The sequence below is a fragment of the Poromitra crassiceps genome, assembly GCF_964638095.1.
Source record: "Poromitra crassiceps genome assembly, chromosome: 8".
Lineage (NCBI taxonomy): Eukaryota > Metazoa > Chordata > Actinopteri > Beryciformes > Melamphaidae > Poromitra > Poromitra crassiceps.
Window position 1 is genome coordinate 29,668,605 of NC_139629.1, and position 25,686 is coordinate 29,694,290.

Consider the following 25,686-nt stretch of genomic DNA (forward strand, 5'->3'; position numbering starts at 1 on the left):
CTTAATCTATTTTTTATGCATCTTCAGTTTTTCCTGTCAAGTAAACAGTTTTGCCAGAAACTCAATTGAATGGTTTCTCTCCTGTCTAACTTCTCATGTGTCTCTTCAGAGACTTGTTCAACTGAACTACTTTCCACACATTGAACTTCAACAAACAAAGACGTTTCTTAGTCTATTTTTTGAAAAAAAAAAAAAAAAAAAAAAAAAAAAATTGCGATATGAGATTTCATCTCAACGATACATATCATGACGTTTTACTATCGCGAAATTTCGTGGGACGATATATTGTGACACCCCTAGTGTGTTTAGTACCTAGCTCATGTTGTGTGTGTTTAGTACCTAGCTCATGTGTGATGTTGTGTGTGTTTAGTACCTAGCTCATGTTGTGTGTGTTTAGTACCTAGCTCATGTGTGATGTGTGTGTTTAGTACCTAGCTCATGTGTGATATAGTGTGTTTAGTACCTAGCTCATGTTGTGTGTGTTTAGTACCTAGCTCATGTGTGATGTGTGTGTTTAGTACCTAGCTCATGTGTGATATAGTGTATTTAGTACCTAGCTCATGTGTGATGTTGTGTGTGTTTAGTACCTAGCTCATGTGTGATGATGTGTGTGTTTAGTACCTAGCTCATGTTGTGTGTGTTTAGTACCTAGCTCATGTGTGATATAGTGTGTTTAGTACCTAGCTCATGTGTGATGTTGTGTGTGTTTAGTACCTAGCTCATGTGTGATGTTGTGTGTGTTTAGTACCTAGCTCATGTGTGATGTTGTGTGTGTTTAGTACCTAGCTCATGTGTGATGTTGTGTGTGTTTAGTACCTAGCTCATGTGTGATGTTGTGTGTGTTTAGTACCTAGCTCATGTTGTGTGTGTTTAGTACCTAGCTCATGTGTGATGTTGTGTGTGTTTAGTACCTAGCTCATGTTGTGTGTGTTTAGTACCTAGCTCATGTGTGATGTGTGTGTTTAGTACCTAGCTCATGTTGTGTGTGTTTAGTACCTAGTTCATGTGTGATGTTGTGTGTGTTTAGTACCTAGCTCATGTTGTGTGTGTTTAGTACCTAGCTCATGTGTGATGTGTGTGTTTAGTACCTAGCTCATGTGTGATATAGTGTGTTTAGTACCTAGCTCATGTTGTGTGTGTTTAGTACCTAGCTCATGTGTGATGTGTGTGTTTAGTACCTAGCTCATGTGTGATATAGTGTATTTAGTACCTAGCTCATGTGTGATGTTGTGTGTGTTTAGTACCTAGCTCATGTTGTGTGTGTTTAGTACCTAGCTCATGTGTGATGATGTGTGTGTTTAGTACCTAGCTCATGTTGTGTGTGTTTAGTACCTAGCTCATGTGTGATGTTGTGTGTGTTTAGTACCTAGCTCATGTGTGATGTGTGTGTTTAGTACCTAGCTCATGTGTGATGTTGTGTGTGTTTAGTACCTAGCTCATGTGTGATGTTGTGTGTGTTTAGTACCTAGCTCATGTTGTGTGTGTTTAGTACCTAGCTCATGTGTGATATAGTGTGTTTAGTACCTAGCTCATGTTGTGTGTGTTTAGTACCTAGCTCATGTGTGATGTGTGTGTTTAGTACCTAGCTCATGTGTGATGTGTGTGTTTAGTACCTAGCTCATGTGTGATGTTGTGTGTGTTTAGTACCTAGCTCATGTGTGATGTTGTGTGTGTTTAGTACCTAGCTCATGTGTGATGTTGTTGTGTTGCAGCTTGTCCGCCTGGTCAGTGGGGGCCTAACTGCATCCACACGTGTAACTGTCACAATGGAGCTTACTGCAGCGCTTATGATGGGGAGTGCAAGTGCACACCGGGCTGGACCGGCCTGTACTGCACACAGCGTGAGTCACACACACACACGCATGCAGGACTACACACACACACGCGCGCGCGCGCGCATGCACACACACACGCACACACACACACATGCAGGCACGCAGACACACACACACACACACACACACACACACACGCAGGCACACACACATGCGCGCACATACACACACACACACATGCAGGGACACACACACACATGCAGACCAGGCACACACGCACATGCAGGCACACACACATGCAGGCACACACACATGCAGGCACACACACACATGCGCGCACATACACACACACACATGCAGGCACACACACACATGTGTGCACATACACACACACACACACACACATGCAGGCACACACACACATGCAGGCACACACGCACATACACACACACACACACACACACACACACACACACACACACATGCAGGCACACACACACATGCAGGCACACACTCACACAAAACTATTATTCTGACATTCTGTATCTTAAAGGGATACCCCACTTTTTCTGGAGTTTAGCTCATTTGCCATATCTCCCCCACATAACCAAGGTACACCATGTCTTTACCGTCACTGTCCGAGCAGTGTGCAGTGAGCTACAGTCGTGAAGTTAGTAAGTATCGTCATATAATGGATGCCAATGGTACACCAGTTCAAAATAACCAAAAACACACCTCTAATAGCGCCAAAATACATGTTGTGCTTCGGGTACTCACCAGTCGATGAAATGTTGATCCAAATGCGGAGAAGTGATATTTTTTTAAGGTAAATAGCCGGAATGACTTTATAAACATGGCCACCAGGCATGCGCGACATACAGCGCATGTGCTGTGTACAGCAGAAGCGCTCTTTACAGGCAAACAAGGAAGTAACTCGGTGTGGGGATTTACTCAGAAAATGATGTTTCACGTTAACTATGGATTAACATTTCATCTCGTGGTGATTAAAGCACATGTATTTTGGCGCTATTAGAGGTGTGTTTTTGGTTATTTTGAACTGGTGTACCATTGGCATCCATTATATGACGATACTTACTAACTTCACGACTGTAGCTCACTGTATACTGCTCGGACAGTGACGGTAAAGGCATGGTGTACCTTGGTTATGTAGGGGGATATAAACTCCAGAAAAAGTGGTGTTAAGCCCTTAAGTATTGAAAGTAAAAGTACAAGTAAATGCTGTTAATAATAAAAAAGCAAACAAAAGGCATGCCTGTTTTTAGTTTTTTTCCCAATATTTTATTTTAAATTTTTATAGAACAATAATAATACACAAACAAGACAAACAAACAGGCTCAGACACATGAAATAAAATAAAACAAAACATACATCATCAACGTTCAGCATTACAACATGTTGCTACCAGCCGCATAAGGTGCTTTTATCTGTAGCTGTGTCATCATTGTCTGGCAGGCTGTCCGCTGGGTTTCTATGGTAAGGACTGTTCTCAGACCTGCCAGTGTCGGAACGGCGCTGACTGCGAGCACATCTCCGGACAGTGCACCTGTCGCACCGGCTTCATGGGACGCCACTGCGAACAAAGTCAGTCCCTTGCTTCAGTACATTCTAATACTATTTTGCACAGCCTCATACTGTAACTCCTATTTTTTTCATACTTTTTATTCATAGTGTCTGTTTCTATTTATCATCTTAACATATAATTATGGGGGGGGGGGGGGGGGGATTATTCCCCCATTGGTGTACTTTTCTCTCTCTGTTTTGTTTGTGTATTATGTTTTGCCGCTGCAGCGACCCCATTCGCCTGCAGGGGGCATTGCCATTGAATCCAGTCGTATCTCTTTATGCTCCACTTTGACTGATTGCCGTGTGTTATTCCTGGTTTGGCAGAGTGCCCTCCTGGTTCATATGGTTATGGCTGCCGTCAGGTGTGTGACTGTCTCCATAACTCTACCTGTGACCACATGACCGGCACCTGTTACTGCAACCCCGGCTGGAAGGGAGCTCGTTGTGACCAAGGTGAGGAGACATCATCGAGTATGGGGGCGGAGCCACCGTGACGTCACGCATTGGTTTCTGGCCTCCTGTTTTGAAGTCTCGAGTCTGTCATTTTGACCGTCGCCATCTTGTGTGTGTGTGTGTGTTTGTGTTGTTTTTAGCCAGACGGAGCCGCAGCACTACCTGCTGTTGGTACATGGTCGGCGAGCTGTGCGATATGACATCACTTTTGACATCATCGCTGATGACATCATCACTGATGACAGATCACATCATTAGCTAATTAGCCTAATTAAAAAAATCCGGCTCTGTCAGGTTCACCCGCACTGGTGCCCTTTACACCCTCTGAAAGTTTCAGCCCGATCGCACTTGAAACGGCGTAGCTGTGGCCGGACACAGAATTGAAACATACAAACAAACGTAAATATCACCCACATACTCAATTTTTATTGATGACTCTCCTTGGGATTTACTGGCTTTTGCACGCAGCCTCAAATGGCCACTCGAGGACCTGCAGTTTTTGGTAATTCTACATTGGCTTCATTTGTCAGAACCGGAGGTTGGTGGCTTGGGGAGATATGCATAAAAGTTCCCGCCTCCTCCCCCTTTTCACCTCCCTTTCCTCTTAGATTTCCCTGGTCTAGAGTCCAACAGGAATGAGTCCTACAACCCTGAAGCTGCTGTTTTGGCCAGGTGCCAGGTCTTGCTCAAAAAAGAGATCATTGATCTCAAGTGCCCACCTGGTCAAATAAAGGTGCAATAAAAATAAATAAAAAGTTAGCATCGTTCCCTCGTCCGGAAGTCAATGGGATTTCTCTATGGGGATTTTGGTTACAGTAGGTGCATGAAATAAGGTTTTCAAACGTTTATGAAACGAGAACCTTTGTGTTCAGCAAGAGAATCTTCACAAATGAACACCATTTTTCTGATTATTGAAGCGTTTTCTGGCCATCGCGATTTTTGACGATCACATTTACGCTTTAAAAGTCATAAAAGTGGTCCTCATTTGGGAAGATCATCTTGCTGAACACAAAGGTCTCGTGTTCATAAACTTGTGTTCACCACAGACCTTATTTCAGGCATCTAACCAAAATCCCCATACAGAAAGCCCAATGACTTCCAGACGAGGGAACCAGTGTGAAGCTGACCTCCGGGTTGGCAACAAAAAGACCCTAACCCTAACCCTAACCCACAAAAAGAGCTCATTCCTGCACTACTTTATTCATTCTTTGGTCCATTCGGCTGAAACGAGAACACAATAAGGTTCTGACTGATATGGGTTTTTTACACAATAAGATTCTGACTGATATGGGTTTTTTACACAATAAGGTTCTGACTGATATGGGTTTTTTACACAATAAGATTCTGACTGATATGGGTTTTTTACACAATAAGGTTCTGACTGATATGGGTTTTTTACACAATAAGGTTCTGACTGATATGGGTTTTTTACACAATAAGGTTCTGACTGATATGGGTTTTTTACACAATAAGGTTCTGACTGATATGGGTTTTTTACACAATAAGATTCTGACTGATATGGGTTTTTTACACAATAAGGTTCTGACTGATATGGGTTTTTTACACAATAAGGTTCTGACTGATATGGGTTTTTTACACAATAAGGTTCTGACTGATATGGGTTTTTTACACAATAAGATTCTGACTGATATGGGTTTTTTACACAATAAGGTTCTGACTGATATGGGTTTTTTACACAATAAGGTTCTGACTGATATGGGTTTTTTACACAATAAGGTTCTGACTGATATGGGTTTTTTACACAATAAGGTTCTGACTGATATGGGTTTTTTACACAATAAGGTTCTGACTGATATGGGTTTTTTACACAATAAGGTTCTGACTGATATGGGTTTTTTACACAATAAGGTTCTGACTGATATGGGTTTTTTACACAATAAGATTCTGACTGATATGGGTTTTTTACACAATAAGGTTCTGACTGATATGGGTTTTTTACACAATAAGGTTCTGACTGATATGGGTTTTTTACACAATAAGATTCTGACTGATATGGGTTTTTTACACAATAAGATTCTGACTGATATGGGTTTTTTACACAATAAGGTTCTGACTGATATGGGTTTTTTACACAATAAGGTTCTGACTGATATGGGTTTTTTACACAATAAGATTCTGACTGATATGGGTTTTTTACACAATAAGGTTCTGACTGATATGGGTTTTTTACACAATAAGGTTCTGACTGATATGGGTTTTTTACACAATAAGATTCTGACTGATATGGGGTTTTTACACAATAAGGTTCTGACTGATATGGGTTTTTTACACAATAAGGTTCTGACTGATATGGGTTTTTTACACAATAAGGTTCTGACTGATATGGGTTTTTTACACAATAAGGTTCTGACTGATATGGGTTTTTTACACAATAAGATTCTGACTGATATGGGTTTTTTACACAATAAGGTTCTGACTGATATGGGTTTTTTACACAATAAGGTTCTGACTGATATGGGTTTTTTACACAATAAGGTTCTGACTGATATGGGTTTTTTACACAATAAGGTTCTGACTGATATGGGTTTTTTACAGAATAAGGTTCTGACTGATATGGGTTTTTTACACAATAAGATTCTGACTGATATGGGTTTTTTACACAATAAGGTTCTGACTGATATGGGTTTTTTACACAATAAGGTTCTGACTGATATGGGTTTTTTACACAATAAGATTCTGACTGATATGGGTTTTTTACACAATAAGGTTCTGACTGATATGGGTTTTTTACACAATAAGGTTCTGACTGATATGGGTTTTTTACACAATAAGGTTCTGACTGATATGGGTTTTTTACACAATAAGGTTCTGACTGATATGGGTTTTTTACACAATAAGATTCTGACTGATATGGGTTTTTTACACAATAAGGTTCTGACTGATATGGGTTTTTTACACAATAAGGTTCTGACTGATATGGGTTTTTTACACAATAAGGTTCTGACTGATATGGGTTTTTTACACAATAAGGTTCTGACTGATATGGGTTTTTTACACAATAAGGTTCTGACTGATATGGGTTTTTTACACAATAAGGTTCTGACTGATATGGGTTTTTTACACAATAAGGTTCTGACTGATATGGGTTTTTTACACAATAAGATTCTGACTGATATGGGTTTTTTACACAATAAGGTTCTGACTGATATGGGTTTTTTACACAATAAGGTTCTGACTGATATGGGTTTTTTACACAATAAGATTCTGACTGATATGGGTTTTTTACACAATAAGATTCTGACTGATATGGGTTTTTTACACAATAAGGTTCTGACTGATATGGGTTTTTTACACAATAAGGTTCTGACTGATATGGGTTTTTTACACAATAAGATTCTGACTGATATGGGTTTTTTACACAATAAGGTTCTGACTGATATGGGTTTTTTACACAATAAGGTTCTGACTGATATGGGTTTTTTACACAATAAGATTCTGACTGATATGGGTTTTTTACACAATAAGGTTCTGACTGATATGGGTTTTTTACACAATAAGGTTCTGACTGATATGGGTTTTTTACACAATAAGGTTCTGACTGATATGGGTTTTTTACACAATAAGGTTCTGACTGATATGGGTTTTTTACACAATAAGATTCTGACTGATATGGGTTTTTTACACAATAAGGTTCTGACTGATATGGGTTTTTTACACAATAAGGTTCTGACTGATATGGGTTTTTTACACAACAAGGTTCTGACTGATATGGGTTTTTTACACAATAAGGTTCTGACTGATATGGGTTTTTTACACAATAAGGTTCTGACTGATATGGGTTTTTTACACAATAAGATTCTGACTGATATGGGTTTTTTACACAATAAGGTTCTGACTGATATGGGTTTTTTACACAATAAGGTTCTGACTGATATGGGTTTTTTACACAATAAGATTCTGACTGATATGGGTTTTTTACACAATAAGGTTCTGACTGATATGGGTTTTTTACACAATAAGGTTCTGACTGATATGGGTTTTTTACACAATAAGGTTCTGACTGATATGGGTTTTTTACACAATAAGGTTCTGACTGATATGGGTTTTTTACACAATAAGATTCTGACTGATATGGGTTTTTTACACAATAAGGTTCTGACTGATATGGGTTTTTTACACAATAAGGTTCTGACTGATATGGGTTTTTTACACAATAAGGTTCTGACTGATATGGGTTTTTTACACAATAAGGTTCTGACTGATATGGGTTTTTTACACAATAAGGTTCTGACTGATATGGGTTTTTTACACAATAAGGTTCTGACTGATATGGGTTTTTTACACAATAAGGTTCTGACTGATATGGGTTTTTGAAGGCTGATAGCAATAGTTTTCTTGTCATGGTGGAAAAGCCTCTAAAACAACATCGACACCATCATGGGACACTAAACTCTGATGATGGCAATAATAATGACAATAAAATATAAAATCTGCATAGAAGATTGCAGATGCCACTACAGTATCATAGGATGTCCTTAATGCAGACTTGCACACTCTAAAGGACCTCCGCCTCCTCAGGAGACAGGACATGTGTGTTATTTAAGCAATCCGACTGGCATTGTATTCTGATAGAGTCAGTTGAAACACTACTGTAAGGCGGGACCTCTAGCAAGAAGATAGACGTGCGGGTGATTTGATTGGATCGTTCTGGAGACTGAAGTCGACATTGGCCAATCCTGGCGCTTGCTGAGAAGCTGAGAGCGTTTTGCAAAGCCCGACACCAGAGCCGTATGCCGACACCAAGTAACGTTACGTCTTATTTAGAAATGCGGGGTTAAGAGTGAGGGCGCGCGAGAGAGGGGTTAAGACATTAGCCCGCGTCTATTCTTGTACAAAACATCATTTTCTGCGAAGTATTAGTAAAGTTATAAGCGAAGATCGATTCACAAGGATCTGACAGCTGTCTCTGCCATTTGTTTTTTTTTAAACCAAAGGCTTTTAGTAAGAGAGTTGCCATGGCAACCAATAACCGAGTCCAATAACCCATGGCCATGGGTTATTGGACTCGGTTATTGGATTTATACAATGGCTGTGAACCAATCAGATTGCTTGATTTGAGAGAGCCGTTTTATAATGGCCCATATACAGCATGGGCCTTTGAGAAGTCAATCAGAATGCTCCTCATTGTCTAATCCTCCCTAAATCCCCCTAAAGTCCAAAATGTGTTTTTCTTCTGGTTCCTTCAGTTGGATGTTGTTCTCTTCACTGTGCAGAGTTTGACACTAGAAGCTGTTTTCACATTCATCTGCTGAAAGTGGAAAGTTTCTCTCTGACCTCACCGAAAAATTAAAAAAATTAGGGGCGGGCCTACAAGCATGATTTGTGACATCACAAATTGTTTGAAAGCCAATCCCTGTCCAATATTCAACTTAGTCAAGTGTGATGTGGAAACTTCCTCCACTGCACATACACTGAGAACGGACTTTACAGTGAAGTAGGAGACATCTTGGGCCCTATTCTCCCACAGGCCTTCGGCGCAAAAACTGGCCTTAAACGCAAAAAAACGTGCCTTGCGCCTGCCTCGGGACGATAGCAACATGGCTTTAGGCCCCGAAATGCGCTTTACGCGAAATAGGCGTGGCGCAGTCCCAGAATGGGCGAGAATGGGCGTTTCGGCCTTAAATACCGGCCTAATGATACCTTCCCTCCTGGCGTTAATTTAGCGCTTTGCGCTTTTGAAAACCAGGCCTATTCAGTGTGCCGGTTGCGCGGAGCGCTCCTCTGCCTCTCCTCTGTCCCCCTTCTCTGTGTCACTCCCTCTCTCTTGCTCATCAGTGTGACAGGCACAATACAACTGCTTGAAAAAAAGTTCGCCGGTTCTCTCTCTCTCTGACTCCCTCGCTCAGACAGACACAACACAAGTCCGAAGTTGTTATACCGTACATAGTATAACAACATGACCGTTTTTTCTAACATGACAGTTTTGAGCCCGTGACATTCAGAGGCTGTTGCATCATCCTACCTGTGCAGTGAAGGCGAGAGAAAACGAGATCATTCTGGCCAAACATTCACTGCCTGGCTTCCCTGCAACAGCCACACATGTGAAATCTCCCAGCATGCATTGCGCTAATCCATTTCGCTAATAAATAGCAACCAAATGAGCCGAAATAGATAGAAAGGTAGATCTAAATAATGTGTAATGTTAACACAACGTGCAATTGTAGAACATTTCAATATTGGACCAAATAAAACATCGAAATGAAAACACCACCCTATGTGAAACATATATGTCATATTGGGGCTGTATATATCCCTTGCAGATTTAACGTGATTTAGATGAGTGACAGTGTAATGCGGTTCTACTGTCATGTCCTACTGTGATGTCCTCTCCAATAAATTGGCTCTACTTCACATTTTAGTTTTACAATAAAAACACATTTATGCAATGACTTTACATAATGTAGGCTATATTTATGTGCATCATCCTACCTGTGCAGCAGGGGAGAAGAAAAGGTAGCAAAACGATATCATTCTGGACAAACTCTCACCAATCTCATCATAGTGATAGGCTATATTTTTCTAGCTGATGCGTTTAGAACATTCTTTTCATTTTGATCTTGCTATAGTGTAGCGTATTTACATGCTTGCAGTATTTAAACTGCAGTTAGATTGGTTTGAGAATAATATGGAATAATAGCCTATATATGGAGACAGACAGAGGGGATAAAAGGGAGGGGGGGAGATCAGAGCCCTCGGCTTTTCTGAAGCCGGACTGGATCGCTCCGTGGAATTGGAGCTGAAAAGTGAAGCATGTGATTCGTTTACTGCACTTCCCCAATGAGCAGATAGTGCATAATTTTACGCTTAAAAGGCGTGGTTGTAATGCTTAAGGCTGCGTGTAGCGCCAATACCAAAATATCGAGTGCGCGGGTCCACGCCCACTACTCTGGGCTGCGTCTGGCGTTGGACGCAGTTCATAGGTCGATGCAACGATAGAGCCCCTTGTGTCCAGCAGGAAAACCTTTGATATGAAATATATTTGCATAATTATTCAAATAACAAGGGAGGAGTAGATGTCATTTGAAGGATTTTAACAAGATAGCTGAAGTTTTTTTATACAAATCAACGTAGGGCAGCCATTGTCAACCTGTGGGATGTGGCCCACTGGTGGGTTAAGGTTAGGGCGAAGGTATTGTAGGCCGCCAAATCATTTGCAAAACTTGATCTTTGTGGAAAAAATGTAATTATTTTTATTATGTATGATAATGATATGATTTCTCCATTGCTGAATGATACTGTTATTTAAAGCAGCTACGAGCAAGCGTTTTGATTGTTATTAAACAGTCTAAATTGAATATCGATGCCTCACATCTTACCTCTAATAGTAGACGAGACCAACGTCGTTGTATTGATGATTAGTCTGTCTGCGGGCCGGGGCAGATCAGGAAGTGAAATGAAACGGTTTGCGGCAGCCACTTCGGCCATAACCACAAAATTACAAAATTACTTTCAAACAAACTGTTGGAATATAACGAGAGATGTTCGCGAGAGTACAAAGCCCTTTGATGTAGCGGGGAAAGCCGTCCTTCTTGTTTTGGGTCTGTTGCTAGGCAGAGCGAAACGGTTTACGGCCGTAGAAACAGATCCAAAACAGCTGTCCTCGCTACTTTCTGCTCTTGCGAACATCTCTCGTTCGAAAGTAATTTTGTAATTTTGTGGTTATGGCCGAAAGTGGCTGCCGCAAACCGTTTAATTTCACTTCCTGATCTGCCCCGGCCGCAGACAGACTAATCATCAAGACAACACTGGCCGATTCACTCGGGGTTCAAGCGAGACTACTCGGCGTTGGTCTCGTCTACTATTAGAGGTAAGATGTGATGCATTGATATTAAATTTAGACTGTTTAATAACAATCGAAAATCTTGCTCGTAGCTTTAATTTGTAATCAAGACTACAGCACCTCACTTTTAGTTTATGATTTCTGTGTGGTGCTGATGGACAGATCCTTTTATCGTTAAAATAAAAAGTGCTCTGAGAACACATTATTTGGCCTCTGTAATTTATACGGTCGGAAGCGGGAAGTGGGAAGTGGGAAGTGGGCCGCGGACATTTTTGAGATTTTCAAGTGGCCCACGACTTGGAAAAGGTTGGGAGCCGCTATTTTATATAAATCATCAAGTGACGAAAATGTCTTGTCTCTGTATGCAGTGGGTGCAGTGGTGGTGGGCAGCCTGAACAGTCTGACCAGCGCGGCCCTGCCGGGGGACACCTACCAGATCTCTGCCATCGCCGGCATCATCGTGCTGCTGCTGCTGCTCGCCCTGCTGCTCCTCTACATCATCTACAGGAAGAAGCAGAAGAGCAAAGAGCCCACCATGCCCAACGTCACCTACACTCCTGCCCTCAGGATCGCCGCTGAATACGCCATCGCTGGTACTGCGTTCACAGCTAGATTGAGTTTACTTGAAGTAGTAATGTATAAATGTGTTTTGCTCTCTCTCTCTATATCTGGTTAATACTGTAGGACACAATTCTGATTCAAGTTATTCATAAGCGCTGTTCGAAAACCGTGTTTCCGCCATTTTGTGTTAGTGTCTGAATTCTGAATGATTAATTTTTTTTTTTTTTTTTTTTTTTAAGCTTGATAGCTTTTGATATTTCATCCTTTTTCAGAGGCACACCCGCCCACATGCGAGGCCCATCCGAGCAACTACTTCTCCAACCCGAGCTACCACACTCTGACCCAGTGCAGCAGCAACAACATGCCTTATGCAAAGGTACCAATGCGGTGGCACTGACACTGTTTGGATGCTTCCATGGAAACAATGAGAAAGATGTCCAATCAGGAGGCTGCAGTTTCTTTTTAAATACAACTAGGCGTATTTACTATAATAGACATATGACATCCAAAAAAAAAAAAAATCCATTTTAATTTTAATTTAGGAGTTAAGATCGATATACATGTATAATATTTATCTATTTTTTTATGACTTTGCTCTCTCAGACAGCCTCTTCAACATGTTTCTCAAAGTGAAAACCTAGTTGTGATGTGATGCAAGGGTCCCACGCAAGACTGACCCCCCTCTCAAAACACCCCAATCAAGAAACTGAATTATTTTTCTATGCCTGTTTTACAATTAGAATCAGAATCAGAATCAGAAAGACTTTAATGATCCCCGGGGGGAAATTGGGACAAGTTGCAGTTGCTCGCACTCAGGCATGAAATATCCACATAACACAACATAGCATAACACGGTATCACACAATATCTCCCTAAATGTAAAAAGCAGTCAATACAATAAAATAAAATAAAATAAAATAAAATAAAATAAAATAAAATAGGGTCAATGGGATAGTAGAAGTAAGTAGAATTGTAGAATAGCATTCAAAAAGTAGTTACAGTTACAATCTATGTACATTTATTTATAATTTTGAAATTAGGTCTCCTTTTGATTTGGATAATTAGGCCTACTTTTATCAATTTCAGCCAAATAATGGAAAATTATTGAATATTCCATGTTTTACAGTTGATTCCATTTGTATTAACACACTCCATTATTCTGTCTGTTTCTTCTGCATTGCTGAAATCATATGGCCCTACATAGAGCTATTGTATTCTAATCCATTTGGCTCTATCTGATTGTGCCCTGTTCCTGTCAAATCGGCCATAGGCCAAGAACAACCATATGTTTGTGAAGAATGTGGAGCAGAGAAAGAGGGCGGCGCTCGCTGACCACACTGGCACACTGCCTGCAGACTGGAAACAAGGAGACTGCTTCAATGAACTGGGTAAGATGGCAAATACATGGACACACATTCTCAGATATCAGCATTCAAATCTGCACTAGGCAACTTTGTATAAGGGTCCTTGAAATCCTTGAAGGTTTGTGAATTTGAGAGAGAAAAATTGAGGCCTTTTTGAAAATAGACATAAATAGACATGGGTCATTGGAAGTGCTTGAATTTATATATTTTGTGCAAGAATAGAAATTGAAGTTCTTTTGATATTTATTTTACTTAAGGTTCTAAACAGTGTTGGGTAAGTTACTTTCAAAATGTAATATACTACATATTACTACGTAGTTACTTTTATTTTGAAAGTAATAAGTTACTTTACATTATTACTGTCTGTGTAGAGTAACTCGTTACTTAATACACTAATCTTGCGTTACTTTAACCAAAGTAACCGCAGAATGACACCGCCATCCTGGAAGCATCCCGAAAAAGAATTTCAACCATCCTGAAGTCAGTGGAAACCATCCACAAGTCTTGGCATTAGTTTTGATGAGCCTGGAAACCCAAAATAAATATGCATTTTGAGTTCATCACACCACAGGAACCTATGTTAATAAGCCACCAGCCAAATTTGAACGATGATGAACGTCGCAAAGTTTATAAATTTAGGTTTGAAAGTTATGGAGACACTAGGTAGAATTATCCCCTCAAGCTCCCTGGCGGATTGTCTGGGCATGTGGCATTGAACCAGCTCTGGCACATTCAGCGCCCTGAATCATGCATCTATCTGTCTAAAACATATTTCTACGGGAGAGTTTCCTCTGTCCTGTTTATAACTACACTATTCCAGTGCAACTTTCTGGCTCCGAAAAAGGTGACGTAAGAGTTTGCCTTTGTTGCTGCTAGTTCTTAGGAGTGTTCCAGCCTTTAGGCTCAATAGACTCATAAGATGACTATATATTTTTTTTACATATTTTTCTTTTACTCATTATAACTATTACATTACATTACATTACATTACATTATAACTAGATCAGCTGTGATACTCTTACACATGTTGTTGCTTCCAACACTCAGTGACCTTACTCATTATAACGATTACATTACATTACATTATAACTAGATCAGCTGTGATACTCTTACACATGTTGTTGCTTCCAACACTCAGTGACCTTACTCATTATAACGATTACATTACATTACATTATAACTAGATCAGCTGTGATACTCTTACACATGTTGTTGCTTCCAACACTCAGTGACCTTACTCATTATAACGATTACATTACATTACATTACATTACATTATAACTAGATCAGCTGTGATACTCTTACACATGTTGTTGCTTCCAACACTCAGTGACCTTACTCATTATAACGATTACATTACATTACATTATAACTAGATCAGCTGTGATACTCTTACACATGTTGTTGCTTCCTTACTAATTTTTTTCCTCATCATACCAGGGGCGTATGGAGTGGACAGGAGATACATGGGGAAGTCCTTACGAGGTGGGTCCTGATATTGTAAACAAATAACTGCTAGGGTTGGGTACCGAAACCCGACCTTTACGACTGGTACTTACCAGACCGAATTGCAATGCAAATGTAGGTGCCAGGCCCGAGCTGCTGAGTGAAATATCCGTCCTCCAGTGCTCCGAAACCGGCGCTGCACACGCCTTCACTAATATTATAGTTTGCGGCGTGAAATCATCTTTAAATTGAAAAGATCTGCTTTAAAAAAAAGAAGGTTTTAGCACCGGTATCAGATCAGGTTTTTTGCACAGATTTCAATGATACAGTTAAGCACCAGCTCCAATTTTGAACACCCACACTAAACGATAGCCATCCACAATAACTGCTCAGTTGGATGTTGTCGGTGTTCATCTCTAACTGCCCCCCCCCCCCCTCCCCTTCCTCATTCAGATCAGTGTTCATCTCTAACTGGTCCTCCCCCTTCCTCATTCAGATCAGTGTTCATCTCTAACTGGTCCCCCCCCCCCTCTTCCTCATTCAGATCAGTGTTCATCTCTAACTGGTCCTCCCCCTTCCTCATTCAGATCAGTGTTCATCTCTAACTGCCCCCCCCCCTCCCTCATTCAGATCAGTGTTCATCTCTAACTGCCCCCCCCCCCCCTTCCTCATTCAGATCAGTGTTCATCTCTAACTGCCCCCCCCCCCCCTTCCTCATTCAGATCAGTGTTCATCTCTAACTGGTCCCCCCCCCCTCTTCCTCATTCAGATCAGTGTTCATCTCTAACTGCCCCCCCCCCCCCTTCCTCATTCAGATCAGTGTTCATCTCTAACTGCCCCCCCCCCCTTCCTCATTCAGATCAGTGTTCATCTCTAACTGGTCCCCCCTTCCTCATTCAGATCTGGTGAAGGGAGCACCCTATCACGTCAGTTCCTGCTCACTCAGCTCTGAAAACCCCTACGCCACCATCAAGGACCCCCCACTGCTCACACCCAAAAACACAGAGTGCGGCTATGTGGAAATGAAGTCGCCGGCAAGACGGGACTCACCGTACGCCGAGATCAACTCCAGCCCCACCAACAGGAACGTCTATGAAGTTGGTAAGGAGCTTATAAGCAGTTGTTTATTTGACGTTATTGTGAATGCTGTGTAGTAGTATGCTGAAGTACGGTAATGTATTCACTATGTATTGCAATTCTTTTTTTGTAATTCTCTTTTTATTTAGAAAAGTTTTTTCACATTAATTTCAGTTGAACATTTTAGTAGAGTAGAGTAGCCCTTCATTATTTCACATTCAACAGTATACATTTACTTTATCTACTCCTTTCCAAACTTTTCCTTCTTTATATTATTTACTTGTCATAAAATAAACCACAAAAACATGAACAAAAAACAACAACAACAGAGATAGAGGGGATGCTCTACTAGTTTTACACAGTCATAAGAGGTACAAAGTTCTATACAAAGTCTCGTCTTTTAGGTGTTATAAATTCAATCCACTTTTCCCAAATCCTCTCAAATCTGTCCTTCTTGAGTCTCAGCGAAAACGTAAGTCTTTCCATTACAAATATATCATATACTATATCCACCCAGTCATTTATTGTTGGTACTTGAGGACGCAGCCACTTTTTGGTTAGCGCCTTCTTACTGGCAGCCATTAACATTCTAAACAGTAAAGCATCCGTTTCAACTCAGCTCAAATGTTTCGTGACCCAGATACATCACTTCACATCTAAATGGAATTTCAACCCTAAAAACCGCTTCAATGGTCCTGTGTATCTCCTGCCAATATTGGGTGAGGGAAGCGCAATCCCAAAATATATGAAAGTGATTTGCATTTTCACTTCCACACCGTCGCCAACATCTTGAACCTTGGACCTGATGTCTCTTCTGTAGAGGAGTGATGAAAAAACGCATTGTATTTTTCCAACTAAACTCTCTCCAAGTTTGAGAGGCAGTAGTCCTCCATTGTAATTCACAAATCGTTTCCCACTCCTCCTCAGTGAGAATCATATTGCCCTCCCCTTCCCATTTCTCCTTTATGTAAAACGTATCCATTTTTTTACACATTTGGATTCCATTATACAATCTGGAAATTGTTTTTTTACATGGTGCAGAGTTGTAAGCAGAGAAAAAAACACCCAAAATACTCCCCATTGAATACAGCTGATCTTTCATAGTACGATCGAAATAGGAGCGAACCCAAAGATACCTGTAAAAGTCAGCATTTTCTAATTCATGATTCCTTTTGAGTACTTCAAATTGCTGGAGAGAGCTCTCATGAACCCAGGTACAGTAAGCAGTGACACCTTTTGCTACCCATCCTCTATATCTTCTGTCTGTTCTATTAGGGGTGAAATCTGTGTCGTACGCACACCATCTTAGAAGTCTCTCTTGGGTACTTAAGTTGTATTTTTTCACTACCTCTCCCCACATCTTAAATGATAAGTTAATCCATGGGTTGTTGTTATCTAACATGAATCCGATCAGGTCCCTATCTCCTATTATTGCTTGGATGGGAATTATGTATTGCAATTCTATGTCCAATAATGATGTAGTACTAGACTTTGGCTGATAATCAATGACATTGAATCTTGCATTAATTTGTGAATATCACGACATTTCCTGTGATATTGAGTATAGTGAGAAATATAGCCTAGAAATCTGATGTAATTTGAAAGAAATCAAATAAAAGACCTCCCCAAAAACAGGGAAAAGAAAAAAAGAAAAACAATCTAATATAAATATTGAAAATATCATACAACATTGTCGATATACGGTATTGATAACGGTATTGATAATATTGTATATCACAGTATTTTGGCAGGACAGTATCCCAATGTAGAGTTAATGGGGGGGCCAGGGGGGCCAGGCCCCCCCAGTTTTTGTTTGTTAGTTTTGTTTTGTTTTTCTCTCTCACAGATTTACAATGGTAAATCTCCATCTCACTGTCTGGCTGAATATAATCATAAAATGTAGTAAAGTATAATATAAAGCATAATATAAAGTATATCCACTTTGATAAGCATCACAGGTATCTCTTTGCTAAAGCTGTGACAGGGGGGCCTCTGACAGGCCAAAACTCATTGTCTTTCATACTCATTGTGTCATCTTTCCCAAAAAGTCTTCAAAACCCACCTTTTCACTGTTGCTTTTGACCTATAATCTTTTTTTCTCTCTCTCATCTATTTTAATATTTTCTCTTTATTAAAGTTGCTTTATCCTGTGTTTGTAAAGTGTCTTTGAGCACGGCCAAAAGCAACAGTGAACAGTGAAGCGCTATATAATATTAATGTACATTACATGTAAATGTAGTGTACATCATTAGATTACTAAACATACAATGAGTGTTAATGTTCTGTAATTCTACTCATATTCTAAATTTCTTATATTTCCATTCTTATACTCATTAAACAATAATTACAATAATTACTTTCTGATTAATAACAACAATAATAATAAACAACAATAACAATAATAATGATTTTATTATTAGTAGTACACTATAGTAGTAGTAGTAGCAGCTTATTATTATTATTATTATTAACACATTCACTGCCAGCCGTTTTTTTTTTTACTGTAGGTAGGTTTTGCCAGAGGGTTTTTTTGAGGATTCTGGCTCATTTTACAAGAGCCGAGGATTCTTTTCTGCTTTGACTTTGTGAACACAAAGTTCACAAAAGTACTAATAGAATGTGTGCTTTCTCTGTCTAAAAGAGTTAGTTTGTAGAGTTAGTAGTTATGTAGATATTAGCCGTTGAGTACAGCATGGTTTCAGCGTCTGAAAATTTATTTTGAGATAAATGGCTTTTTGTGAAATTCGATAGAACAGTCACTTTAACCATTCATTTTTGGCATCAGTAAGACCGTCAGACATCTAAACAATAGTTTTGAACAGTAATTTCCTCCATAACAGCAGGAAACACCCCTCTCCCTTCAAACTCCTCCCTCCGTGTGTCTTCTCCTCCTTCCTCCTGGCTCTGCAGCGGGCGTGTCAAGCGCGTTGCTGCTGCTGCTTGCCTGCCTGCGACGCTCCTTGTGCGAGTCAAGATGGGCCGGGGAATGCGTGGGCGATGGGCAGATGTTGATTCTGGCCTTTCTGCGGTGTTTCAAAGTGTGTTTCACCTATAATCTATTATGCAAATCGCTCTCCGCTCTCTGTGCTGCTGCTGCTGGCGCGGCCGCTCGGGCAAGTCTGGATGACTGTAAAATCGCCAAGCAATTTCCTTGAGAATGGCTTCCTCCCGCCGCTGTTTTTTCTTTGCTTTCGCTCGTCTGGGGGGAGCACTGTCAACACTTAGTGGGTCGGTAAAATAGATTATACACATTCAATACCTCCAATAATTCTATAGGAGACGTAAAAGGGATTGATCAACGCCCCACCGTCAAAAAAAAAAAAAACGATTTTTTTGACGTGTTAACACGTCGTTGGCAGTCAACAGCTGGATTCTGAAAACGTGTTAACACGTCATTGGCAGTGAACGTGTTAATACTTTATTATTCAGAGACTAATTGTTGTAATTATTGTACAATAATAACTCCTCTAAATCTAGTTTCAAACTGCAAAAAGAAAAGCTGACAAAGTTTTTAAAATTCAAAGTCCCCCCCCCTTGCAGCCCTGTCTGGTGCCCCCCCCCCCCCACACACACACACACACACACCCAGTATAAAAGTCAAACTCACAGCTCACAGCTCACAACATTCACAACTGCCTACCTCATACTGCATTTGAAAGCACACACATTCTTTTAAGATAATTACTACTATTTTCTAGTTGATATTCTATTCTTCTTCTTTGCTGAAGTACATTACTATTTGCATATGATGTCATGGTGTGATTAAGGTGTAAACATGTCTACAATGCACTTCAATAATGCAATTAAGATCAGAATACTCCACATGTCTTAATTCCACTATTGCTTACTCTGACTATGACCATATTCGGGTTAAGGTCATCAGAAAATTGCAGTGTCTTATTCAGAGTATTGTCTTAACCCATTGATACCTGATGCAGCATTTGTGTGTGTATCCCTTTAAGACCGCGAAACGCGTCATGCGGTCTTAAAGGGATACACACACAAATGAGGGATATACAAATGCTGTATATATGCAAATGCTGTATCAGGTATCAATGGGTTAATCGCATTAATATCGCAATATTGCAGTCATGTAAACCTAGTCATTTACTTCACACTCCGCGTTCCAAAAACTTTTGGGAACCCCTGCAGGCCTGCACTAAACAACTTAGAAAACGAGGGGGACCCCTGCACTAAACAACTTGGAAAACGAGGGGAACCCCTGCACTAAACAACTTAGAACGTTTGGGAACCCCTGCACTAAACAACTTAGAAAACAAGGAATGAAATAACCGGTCTTTCTTTTTTCTTTTCAGAGCCCACCGCTGGGAACGGCCACGGCCACGCGCCACTGGGCCAAGACCCGTACGACATGCCGAAAAACAGCCACATCCCCTGTCACTATGACCTGCTGCCATCTAGAGACAGCCCCAGCTCACTGCTGCCATCTAGAGACAGCCCCAGCTCACTGCATAAGGAGGTGGACAGTGACTGATACACACACGCGCACACACACACACACGCACACACGCACACACGCACACACGCACACACACACACACACACACACACACACACAGGAGGTGGACAGTGACTGACCTCACAGAAGCTCAATCTCCAACTCCACAAACAGGCACACGTTACACTCACTTGCTACATACTAAGTTTTGTTGCTGTTATATTTTTAATCGATGAGTGTAATCGTGTAGCATGGCTGTTATTTCCCAACAAAGTGGCTATGTAACAGGTTGGGGGCTGTTTTATTTTCCTACAGTCAAGTCTTCAGAAGTCATTCCACATCATGTTTGCTTATAACATTCAGTACAAATCAAACCTCTATTTTTGTAACAAATTAACAGTGTTAGAAAATGGCTAATTGAATGGATTTTGCGCAACTTTTTCAAAGAATATTGTTTGGATGTATTGTGTCCATTTTTGTTTCGTGAGGTAAGAGTGGATCTCACGCTGCTTGACAAGTGTTTTAATCAAATCACATTTAGTCAGACAGTGTCGGATTAGTGAGTTAGCCAAAGGTAGAAGTGCCATTTAAAGACTATTTTTTATAGGGCAAAGGTCTGAAAATGTGTTAATCCACGGGTCTCCAAGCTGAGTAGCCCACATAACTGTATTCCTATTCCATTTTAATTATGTGTAGGCTACACAACAATCAGTTAATCAGTACAATATGTAAATATGTAGAACCCAGTCATGTCATTTTCCCTTAACTCATTGAGTGCCAGACACTTTTGGAGAACGGACGCTCCCAGTGCCAGAGTTTCAGAGCGTTTTCAGTGATTTCTCGAGGCCCACAGAATATTGTGTGATATTACTATGTAAACACCGAACACGCATAAAGAACGAGGAGACTCTATTGTATCATCAGCAAAAAAAAGTTTATTGATACCATTTTCCGTTCTTTAGTTATGAGCCGGAGAAGATAGGTTGTTTTCAGCAAAAACAGACGTTTCAAATTAGAAGCTGAGATATTCAGCCTTTTGTGAAATGAAGCATTTCAAGCACATTCACTGACTCTGAAGCTAATATTTTCTGACCTGAAACATCTGAACAGTAATTTCCTTCAATAAACAGCACCCCCACCCCCCTCAACTCCAAACTCCTCCTCTGTGGGAGTGTCTCTGGTGGCTCTGCTCGCTCTGCTGGCTCTGCTGCGTGTGTCAGGCGAGTCTCTGCTGCCTGCTATGGCAGGCTCTGCTGCCTTACGGATCCACGTTCGGATGGCGGCCGCTCGTCGGGGGAGTCTGGATCGGGCTCGCGTTCGTCTGCGTTTCTGGGGTTTCGGTTGTGAGCTGGGATGAAGCTGCGTCCGATTCTAGGCTTTCTGCTGCGCGTTTCAAAGTGCGCTGCACCCAGTCTATTTTCGGAGCGCTCAGCCTTGTGCGCCGGCTGCCAGCGCGACACTGAAAAGCCAAACCATTCTCATGAGAATGGTTTGGCTTTGGTTTTATTTTCTGGCGGCTAATCGTGTGGAGAAGCTATGCAGCAGAGACAGAGGGGCTCATTTGTGGGAGCGGATTGACTGCTGTTCGCAGCTAACGTTAGCTCCAGCCAGAGCAATCTGTGCCGCTCTGGCTCATGCATCGGTTTCTCTTTCATCACGGGGCTTTTTCTGCTTTTTTTCCTCAACTTTCTCTAATCTGGAGAGCACTGTCGCCACCTAATGAGTCCGTAAAATAGGTTATACACCTTCAATAGCTACAATATTTTTACAGGAGATGCATGAGGCTTTGATCCACGTCCCACCGTCAAAAAACGCAATTGACGACTTTAGTCGTCTTTGGCACTCTACGTTACTATTCGAATTGACGACTATAGTCATCATTGGCACTCAATGAGGCAATTAGCCATTACATACATGCTGCACAGTGCATCTGAAGGTCATTTTGTCCCTGATCTCCTCCCATACAACGCTTTGAAAATGAAAAGAACGAAAAAAATACCAACTCATTCACAAAATCCTTCGATTTTGTGAATGAGTTGGTCAGGGTGCGAAATTACGTCGGCCTATAAGTCCCGCAAGGCGTGGTTTACAGCTATGGGACGTTCTTAGGCCTGAGGCAAAGCGTAGGGGGCGGGGCTAAAACCTCCTTAGCCAATGTCAAATCAGGGCCTCACAGGGCTTACTGCGTTTATAAAACGCTTACTACATATAGCCTACTTTGTGAGGTTTCATCAAATAAACACTACATATAGCCTACTTTGTGAGGTTTCATCAAATAAACACTCGGCAACAAAAAAATGTAACAAATAATTGTTCTTCCACCAGGCAATAGTCCTTCAGCCGCAACATAGCAGAATGGTTGCCAAGCAACCTACAGATGCAGCAACACACACGGACGCAGTTTGACGCATTAATACTGTGATGTGGCCACAGGTGTGTGTTTATAGAGTATTTTCCAACGGCTTCCAATCAGCCAATCACAATGAAGGACTGGAACGATCCCTTTTATAATATGGAATTTACTCTGGCTAAACATCTGGCTCACATCCAACAATTTGTGAGTGCGACAGATGTCGGCAAAAGATGACGATGCGACAAAGCGCGTGGTAAAAAGCACTTCTACCGCAGTTTTCAAACTACACTAGGCAACTTCACACCCCTAGTGGCAGCAGGAGGCAACTGTTTGAAGTTTGAGGAATTCATTCCCCAGAAATCCTGTAAGGTGACGTCAGGATATCTTCATCATGACAGACACCATAACCGTAAACATACACATAGCACCAAATGATCCTGATCATCTATATCCTATTAAATATAATATTATTAAATAATGCACACTATGCTCCTAAAACAGTTGCTGATCTTAATTGCTGTGCAATTAAAGGGCTCAACATATCTAATAATAACTGTATGCTTAAGCAGGACTTTGGCCACATTGTGAAAGGATCAATGTAACGGGAACAAGTGAAAAATCATCCAAAATAAACATTCTCATAATACAGACGTTGCTCCAAAAAGTTTAGCTTTAGAATGATTTTATTGTATTTTCTGTTTGTGTCTTTTCCTGTGTTCTGAATGGCCTAAACTAGCAAATAGTCTTCAACTATTCTGAGCCAGATTTGAAATGTGTCTGTAAAAGAATGTACATAGTTCTGATCACTTCCAAATAAGAAGTGGATTTTGACATTGATGTGTCAAATGTCAACCAATCACCCAGTGTCTTATGTCAGAAATGGATTAACGAAAAAGGTTCAACAATTATGAAAATGAGAAAACTTGATACTTTTTGTACTTGTACAAATCTGCCATTTCTTTTGAATCACTGTCCTTTTGTGTCATCATTAAGAGTGGCGTGTATTGGAAATACCACTAAAAATGTGTCAATGTAAATGTTTCTGTTTTTCCACTATGATTGGCTTGTCATTCCTGCACAGGAAAGGAGAATAATGTGCAGAGATGCAGGCTACACATGTGTTACCTAAAGGAAAAGATAAGCACAATGATTTAGCCACTACCACCACCTGATATCATCTATTGTGCTGTTTTTCCCCCTCCACTTTTGATTTTCATTATAGTGCTGTGCAAATGCTTTTGAATAAAATGATATCATGTGATGAAACAATTCATTGTTTGCTAAAGCTGTCCCAGAATACCATTTTTGGCCTTCAAAGCTTCAAAAGTCGGACTTCAATGATTTTCCTTTTAAATGGATATAACAACATGTGCAATAATCACATCAAACAAATTGCAGCCATAGCCCATAAAAATGAATCTGCTCATATGTACATGCTGGCTGTAGTTTCAGTGCTGGTAAGTAACAGATGAAAGCTGTGAGGCACAAAACTATCAAATGTCCCCTCGTCTGAGAGAATAAGTAGCCTAATAATAATTAATGTTGATGCCTAATGAATAATGTATTACTATTTAAAAATAAATGTAAATATAAATAAATAAAGTTTGGGAACCCCTGAGCTATACAGATAGCCGCTATATCTTGTAGCATTTGAGTGTTATTTCAAATATGTTTTCATATTTCGACTAACAATATGGCAGGATATGAAGTGTTCAGCACTAAATCACTAAACGTTTTAGATACATTCAGGCGGTGTCGACATCATATATGAGTGGTCAATGGATGGATCAGTGCGGGACACACACGCGTTACCAGAAGTAACGTGACGGACTATCCATCCATACACATACATGCGCGTGTGTGTGTGTATGTATATATATATATATAGTATATATATATATATACTAGTAATCTTGTGCGCTATGCATGCTCGATTCCTAGGCTCGGCCGCTACCCTTGCCTCGCCCGCCCTTGTGATGTCATCAGTGAGTGATGTCATCAGTCATGCGAAGTTGAGCAATTGTGCATGCCAATAGAGCAGGTGAGGCCACGCAGCAGCCTCGCCCGCTCGGCTGCTGCGCGGCCTCGCCCGCCCTTGTGATGTCATCAGTGAGTGATGTCATCAGTCATGCGAAGTTGAGCAATGCCAATGCAATGCAATGCAGGTGAGTCCACTCCACGCAGCAGCGTGTAGTGGATGAATTGTATGACTTTTGAAGCGTAAATGTGATTTTCAAAAATGGCGATTTTCAGAAAACGCTTCATAAAAGTGGTCCTCATTTGTGAAGATTATCTTGCTGAACACAAGGTTCACTGTTTCATGTTAACTGCAGACCTTACTGATTACATTTTTTACCGGGTAATAGATAGGCTACATTTTTATGGAAAACATATTTTGTGGTGTAAAACTCGTGACTAGTACTTAATTAAAAATAGAAATCTTATCTAGACATACATAATATTGAAAAATATGAATGTATTAGATAGAGCAGTGCAGAGATCTGGTCCAATGGTTTTTCCACGAAAACAGTGCAATGCAGTGTAGTGAATTAAAAAGAAAAACGAGAGCTTTATGAAGAAAGTCTCACTTTGACAAGAAAGCAAACCACAGACCTGCTGTATCAAAAGATATAGAAGGGTAAATGTGCAATGACGTATTTGCACCAGTGTGAGGCAGCAATGCACTAACCCATGCCTAGTCTGCCGGATATCAAAAGAAGGCATGAAAGCAGTTAGTCCTCCTGACCGACAGGGGGCAGTGCATCCTTCGATAGGGAGCAGAGCGTAGCAGACGTGGCAACACACAGCAGCGT

At 40.6% G+C, this 25,686-nt stretch overlaps 1 protein-coding gene across 1 annotated transcript in view; it reads left to right on the top strand.

The window, feature by feature from the left end:
- The window catches only part of megf10 (multiple EGF-like-domains 10), a gene marked incomplete at both ends in the record, with an annotated part of 79,291 nt that extends 58,735 nt beyond the window's left edge, over nt 1-20,556 (top strand). The window contains 9 exons of the mRNA XM_083641156.1: nt 1,713-1,841; nt 3,249-3,377; nt 3,684-3,812; nt 11,982-12,206; nt 12,447-12,550; nt 13,445-13,562; nt 14,979-15,023; nt 15,885-16,085; nt 20,378-20,556. Coding sequence (XP_083497282.1) covers nt 1,713-1,841; nt 3,249-3,377; nt 3,684-3,812; nt 11,982-12,206; nt 12,447-12,550; nt 13,445-13,562; nt 14,979-15,023; nt 15,885-16,085; nt 20,378-20,556 — 1,259 coding nt within the window. The remainder of the gene's footprint in view (nt 1-1,712; nt 1,842-3,248; nt 3,378-3,683; nt 3,813-11,981; nt 12,207-12,446; nt 12,551-13,444; nt 13,563-14,978; nt 15,024-15,884; nt 16,086-20,377) is intronic.
- Nucleotides 20,557-25,686: the final 5,130 nt, after the last annotated feature.